We start from the raw sequence: 7,409 nt of genomic DNA, 5'->3' as shown, positions 1-7,409 counted from the left end.
TGGAAATGGGTGGAGATGGGCTTGAAGCTAAGGATGACATGTGCAGCTCAGAGTTGGTTGTTGCGATGGAGAAATATCTCAATTTTTTGGATTTGGTTGAGCTTGTCGAAATTCACCAAACTTCATCTCTTGGCAATGACCTTCTTATCTGAAGAAAAGATAATAGAAACAAGGGTAAGGATAGGAACTAAAAAAAAAAATCCCTCTCCTAGCAGATAAAAGTTTAATCTTTAGGGTATTCCTAAGCCACCCTACTTGGTGTACCATCCTTGGTCGGGATGTGCAGTTCATTGTGCCACTCCCCTAAAATGATAAGAAAGTCCTCGTCCATGCCCTTATTAGTCTCAGGAAGGCAAAAAAATTAACCTAACGGCGAAGACCCTAGTTTCCAGGTAATATCCTACCTCTTTATTATTTTGGCAACTATATACCCAATTTACATCATGATGAGTGAGGTTGACACCCATTTTTTTGTTTATCGCATCTATACTACCTATTATCCTGAACTATTGGGGGCACACTGGGTGGGACAGAGTCTGAAAAGACACAAAAAAAATCCCTAGTCACCCTACCCATGGGAATCCTCATTCCCCCTTCTATAAACACTATCATTGGAATTACTACGGCCTCAGAAGGCATTTCTCATACCACTCTCCTAAGTGGCAGTGCTCTATGGTGACATCATTAGGAATCCTATACCATTTCTTAAATTCTTCCTTGTGCTCGGGGGTGTCAACTAAACTAAAGAAGCTACCCATTTTTTAGAAAAATAGGAAATAAGAGAGATCTTGACTCTAATAAAAAGAAGAATCACGAGACACTTACAAAGAAACATAAGAGAAAGGGCTCCTCAGACAAGTTATCTGGAAAGGAACTGAATTTTTCTTTGCTAAAGGTAAAAATGGGGAAAAGTCAACCCATCCCCTCCTTTTATAAGGGCCAAAAAAGGAGAAGCAATTTTCCTACTTTTTAAAAGTGAAATACAGGGACCATAGAATCACCATCTTGCCGTAAAACATGGGAGACAGGGAGTCGTCCACTACATTTACTGTTGCATCGTGGATTTTGAAGTGTCAGAAGCGTGTCTTAGGTCAGTTGAAAAGACACCCTTACGTGGGAACGCATTTGGAATGTGCCAAATGCCTCCCCGCATCTACCAAAACCACCATTCCCTGGAAAGAACGGGAAGTGAGGTTTTGGGGGGTATTATGAGAGGACGAGAATCCGAGGATAGGGTCAAAAGAGAGAAGCCCAATGTCCAAAGAATAGACCTCAGAAGGCATTGATAACAAGCCCTCGGGAAAAATATAAACAACTTATCACAAGCCTAGAGAGATTGTAATGCTTAAGGACCTCGAGGTCCTTGGAAGGGCCGAGGACTAGTTCTGAAGACCATCGGGCACAAACTGAGGAAGAGAATGAGGATTTGTCAGTAACCAAAGAAGGGAAGAGTGTAGATAAAGCATCTATCACCTCTGCATTCAATGCTTTGAACCCATTTAGCTGGTCACATCAATGAGGAAATGTCCCCTGAATAGTGTCATCATAACTCATAGCATGGTATAAAAGCCTTCCAGTGAAGTCCTGATGGAACAAGTATCAAAGGAAACAAACTCAAACCCTCAAAGTGGAAGGCTAAGATACAACTTGGGAGACTATATAAGGGGGAAAGGCCTTTGTAGCAAGGGGATGATGAGAGTAGAGAAAAAAGAGCAATATAAGAGTGTGATTGTTATCCAAGAACAAGTGTGACCAGTATCTTGGACCTAACTCGAGGAACATAATATAAGTCTCTCGAGACCAGGTTTGACCAACTCTTATCTTATATTTTTATTTAAATGTTGATCCTTTCATTTTTAGTTAATCTGATACATCTCAAGTAGGGTATTAAAGGTTTATTAGCATCCCACCTCTATAAATTAATTGTGTGAGGAAAAAAGTAAGTATGACTTTCCCCACTCCCCCCTCCCCCCCCCACACACACACACACACACACACACACACATATATATATTAAAGTTGTTTGGACGATAGGACTTTAATTTTAATATATCATATAACAACTAAGAAAAATTGGAAGTTGTCCCTATTTTATATTAGAAGTATTAAATTCTCAATTTTGTGATAATAACTTAAATTCTACAATGGTCAAATGTACTTCATGAGTATTAAAAAAATGTAGACTACATGGATGCTAATGTCACTTGCGCTTTGCCTTCCAAAAGCAGTAATTTAATACAAATGACAAATTTTAGGAGTACATTGAGTTAAAATTTTTTTGTTTGTTTGTTGATAATTCGATAGTTACATCATAGATGAACTAATTTTAAAGAAATCAACAATGACATTGACAATTTAAAAAAAAAAAAAAAAACTTTTCCAAGAAATCGGCAATGTGATTACAAATTTCTAGAGAATTTTTTTTTTTTTTTAAAGAAATCAGCAATATTATTGTTACTTTTTAACTAATTCATTCCCTATTTTTTTTATAAAAACATTATTATTTTATTGATAATTATTTAAAATAGCACAACAATGAGAAAAAAAATTTGTAAAATAGTTTTTCCGTAAAATCTTGTTTTGAAAATTATGAGTCTTAAATATTGAAATTATTTTTTAAGAATACAATTTCACATAAATTTGTTCTGATGTGGTAGAAGTTGACAAAACAAGTATCCTTCTAAAAATCTAATTTCCAAAAAATGACTTCAGTTACACAATTTCATTGCAAAACGATATACTATTCACAATTTGCCTCGTGTAAATTGCACGATACAACTCTTCACGATTTTAAAGATGAGACTATTCTTTAAAAAGTTTTTCACAAAGCGCAACTTTTATAATAAATATTAGAATAACATTATTTTTTTCAAAAAAAAAAAAAAAACTTTTATGCTGCATTTCTTTCAAATTGTTTTTGATGGGAGTAAAAAAAAAAATTGTTAAATAGAATTATTTTGCCATGAAATTTTTTTTTTAAGTGAGTTTTGCAATGAAAGTTATGAAACTCTATATATGAATGTATTATAGGAAATTATCATCTTCTCACATTGTATCAAATAATTAAAAATTGAAAAGTATCGATCTAACATTATTTATCTTTCTTTTCTATCCCTCCCATTATAGTGGACATAGATTTCAACTTTGTAAGCTTTCAAATTTCCAAACCAAACCAAACCAACAACCATACCATTTCATCAAACACATAAGCATAGCCAAAAACCATAATGTCACTGAGAACAACCATCAAACACCTTCACCGCCATCTCAAACCCCTCACTTTCTCTCGCTCCTTCTCTTCCACGCTCATTGAGAACAAACATCAAACACCTTCACTGCAAAACCAGCAAGATCCATACTCACTCCTCAAACAAGACCCAATCGAAATCTGCTCCTCTCTTTGGTTCAAAACCTTTTCATCTCCACCAAATACTTCCTTCCCAAACCTCACGGGCTTCATCTCCAAGCTCGACCTCTGGGTCCTCGCTTATCAACGTTCATCTGCACATTTCACCGGAACTTTCCCACCACGCAACGCCATTCACTCTCAAGTCCTCTCCGACCTTCTCTCTCTCCGAAACGCCGTCGTTCGTGGCCAGTTCGTTTGGAACAACAAGACCAATCAGCTCATTCGGAGCCCCAATGAGAAACCCATCACTATATCTCTCTCTAAACGCAAGCTTCAGGCGATTCTCGAATCGGATGAGCCGTGTTTTCAAGACAGGGTCGTTCAGGAGGTCTTGTTGATGGTGTTGGAGCCGGTTTTTGAGGCCCGGTTCTCGTCGAAGTCGCATGCTTTTCGGCCTGGTAGGAATGCGCATACAGTTATTCGGACTATCCGGAGTAACTTCGCTGGGTACTTGTGGTTCTTGAAAGGTGATGTGAGTGAGATTTTTGACAATGTGGATAGAAATGTGGTATTGGGTTGTGTTGAAAAGGCTGTTAAGGATAAGAAAGTGTTGGGTTTGATCAAATCCGCGCTTAGAGCACCTGTTCGGGAAATAGTTGAAGATAAAGAAGAGTTTTTGAAAAAGATGAAGGGGCCTAAGAAAAAGAAGAAGAAGAAGATTCTCAATGCAAATGAGCCGAAGCCAGACCCCTATTGGTTGAGAAGTTTCTTCAAGTTTGCACCCAAAGAGGCTGCTAAGGTACCCTCGTATGGTTATTGTGGAATTCTTAGTCCTTTACTTGCTAATGTGTGTCTTAATGAATTGGATCATTGGATGGAAGAGAAAAGAATTGAGTTTTTTAGGCCTTCGAAGCTTGATTCGATATGGAGAGATTCGATTAATGATGGGTGTCATAACCCAGCTTGGCCGGAGTTTGTTCCGTCAAGTGGGAGAGAGAAAACTAGAAAAATGGATTATATACGATATGGGGGCCATTTCTTGATTGGGGTACGAGGGCCTAGGGAGGATGCAGTGGAAGTTAGAAAGGAAATTATTGAGTTTTGTGAGACTAAATTTGGGTTAAGGTTGGATAATTCAAAGGTGGAGATAGAACACATTACTAGGGGTATTCAGTTCTTGGACCATATAATATCTCGGAGGGTGATACACCCAACACTTCGTTACACGGCCAGTGGAGGTAATATTGTGAGTGAAAAGGGTGTAGGCACTTTGCTTTCGGTTACTGCTAGCTTACAACAATGTATTAGCCAATTCAGGCAGCTTGAGTTAGTTAAGGGCGATAGGGATCCTGAGCCACTGCCCTGCAATCCAATGTTGTATTCAAGTCAAGCTCATACAAATTCCCAGATGAATAAGTTCCTTGAGACCATGGCTGATTGGTACAGATATGCTGATAATCGCAAGAAAATTATTGGGTTTTGTGCTTATGTGATTAGGAGCTCGCTGGCTAAACTTTATGCTTCGAGGTATAGACTAAAGTCTCGTGCCAAGGTGTATAAAATAGCTTCACGTGATCTTAGCCGTCCATTGAGGGAGAGCAGTAACAATTCAGCACCTGAATATTCAGATCTTTTGAGGATGGGACTTGTAGATGCTATTGAAGGCGTTCAGTTTTCTCACATGTCTATGATTCCCTCTTGTGATTACACTCCATTTCCAAGGAACTGGATCCCTGATCATGAGAAGGTGTTGCTTGAGTATATTAGACTGCAAGACCCAAAATATTTCTGTGACTTGCATAGATCAATAAAGCGACAAGGTTTAAGCTTGCCTCAAGATGAGATATCTGACATTGTGTGGGACTATAAAACACTCGGAATTTGGAACCGTTTGTCCAATGATGAAAACAAAACAAACAGTGATTCAGGGAAGGTGGATGGGGTACTGTGAATGAATTCTGTTATGGAATTAGAGAGGTAAATTTAAATATTTTGAAACTCAGCATAATGGAAAGTTGGCTAGGAGGTCCTTTTGAAATGGTCATGGGTCATCCTCCATATTCATCACATACTGGTCTACTGCACACAATCAGACATGAGAGCTATCTGACTAGATGGCTAAATTCATTATGTGCCAATTAATTTTCTTTCATTAAGAAAGAATTTTTCCTTAAGATGAAAGCAGTCAAACTGGGAGTGTTGAGATGAGACTGGCAACACAAAAAAGGACTGAATTTGAAACGTTAATATTCATGAGAAGTTCGTGAATTGGCACTAACTGGGAGCTAGATCAGAGAAGATTTTTCTACATTTTATTTTCTTGTGTAATAGATATAGATGACTGCTCTTGAATGGACTGATCTGTTAGAAGCTGAATGTGCTAGTTCTGGTAAAAGAGGAAGGCAAATAGGCAATAGACTAGTTGAAAAAACAAACTAGACTTGATTGCTTATTAAATTCAGTAAAAACAAACTAGAAAGACTGAAAAAGGTAAATGGCGACAGGATTTTGGTTGGAAGCTGTAATTGGTTCAGCCTCATGGGAGGGATTATGTTGATAAAGTGAGTAAGCCTTGAGCAGATCCTTCTGTTGGAGTCTTTTTACTCTGGAAAGTTATCATTCTCAGAAAAATATCTTCTAATAGAAATAACAAACAGTTTCACATGCGATTATAAGGTTTTCCCTGATCCAGAAGAACTGGTAAGCAATTACCGATTTTCTTGGAGCTCTGCTGTAGTTTTTATATTTCATTTGGTGGCTGATTAACAAAAGTTTTTAGTTTACTGAACTATTTTTACATATATTTTTTATTAATTTTCTTCAACTTTTTGCTAGGTTTACAGGTTACTTTTCTTTCCTATAAATATTTGCCAAATCTTCAACTTGATGTACAGCCCATACTTGCTTAAGAATGTTTATGTGAATGGCTGACTGATTGAAGAACTCTGCCCACGGGTCTCTGGGGCTATAATTATTTCCCTTTCAATAAAGTATGTGGTAGATGAAGTGGTGTGGACTACATGAAGTGATTTTTGAGTTTCGTAGTGAGTGTATAGCATGACGAATCAGATGAAGGAATTGTACAAAATAACGGCTATTCTCTAGTGTGAATAATACTTTATATCCTGGGATAGTATATATTGGCAAATGAAACCACCTCATGTAAATTTTGTATTGAACATTCCATGTAATGCTCTGGATAGTGGGATTTGTATATGTATCCTCATGATGATATTAGACTGTTTTGGCATTAAATATCTGTGTTCATTTATAATGTTACAATGTTTAACGAAACATGCAGGTTTGGGTAGATCAAAACTGTTGCTAACCCTGCTTAGAGAAGATTTTGGTAAACATTAGCATCTCTGGCTTTAGTGCTGGTAGAGCATGATATCTTTTTTGTGTGAATGTCTAAATAAATAAAGTTGGTGGTGCTTAGAGACATCAGATTTTATTTTGATATTATTAATATCTACCTCATTTGGTGGTGCAACAGAAGTCCCTTTCATTCTTACCTTGTATAATCGGCCTACTGCAGCTCAGCTATCGGATCATCCTCTTGTGATGAGACCTCAATATTCCTTTGGCCCTGCTTCTCTTCACTGTAATGGCATACAGTCTTAAAGCTTTTGAACACCTTTGATGTTTGTATATATGTTTTGGTAAACAAGTACCACTGATCCTGCCACTCACTGCAGTTGTATGTACCACAAAGTAAATACGTGTCACTTGGATTTCATGATTATGGAAATTGTAGATAAATTGGCAAAGATATTTGTAGAATATTTACTAAGTTGAAATGTTTGTAGAATATTCACTGAGGCTTTGGTAACCACAATTTTTAGCTTCTTATATCACAAATCACTTAGGCCACAAATGGCATTTGTTTTCAGTTGAGGTGAAATAAGGGCTGAAATCTATTTTCAAATAGAACGAGGTAGCTTACCCATTCACCTCATTTGCAGTTTTGCGAAAGAATGGAAGAGCTGCCCGATGATGCCATGTGGCTTAATATAATTGGTGATCCAACTAGAGAGATTTAGATCAGGAAGGAGATTAA

At 37.3% G+C, this 7,409-nt stretch overlaps 1 protein-coding gene across 2 annotated transcripts; it reads left to right on the top strand.

Moving 5' to 3' along the window:
- Positions 1-3,084: 3,084 nt before the first annotated feature.
- On the top strand, positions 3,085-7,170 carry LOC126702639 (nuclear intron maturase 1, mitochondrial). Of its 2 annotated transcripts, none has more exons than XM_050401404.1 (2): positions 3,085-6,049; positions 6,193-7,170. In XM_050401404.1, the coding sequence occupies exon 1, from the start codon at positions 3,228-3,230 to the stop codon at positions 5,298-5,300; it is 2,073 nt and encodes a 690-aa protein (XP_050257361.1). In that variant the 5' UTR covers positions 3,085-3,227; the 3' UTR covers positions 5,301-6,049; positions 6,193-7,170. The 2 variants fall into 2 exon arrangements, with proteins under 2 accessions (XP_050257361.1, XP_050257360.1); XM_050401403.1 differs by having other exon boundaries at positions 6,185-7,170.
- The last annotated feature ends 239 nt before the right edge of the window (positions 7,171-7,409 follow it).

Source organism: Quercus robur, chromosome 10 (genome assembly GCF_932294415.1).
Source record: "Quercus robur chromosome 10, dhQueRobu3.1, whole genome shotgun sequence".
Classification (NCBI taxonomy): domain Eukaryota; kingdom Viridiplantae; phylum Streptophyta; class Magnoliopsida; order Fagales; family Fagaceae; genus Quercus; species Quercus robur.
Note: the sequence above shows the minus strand (reverse complement) of the source record. Positions and strands in the feature narration are given on the sequence as shown.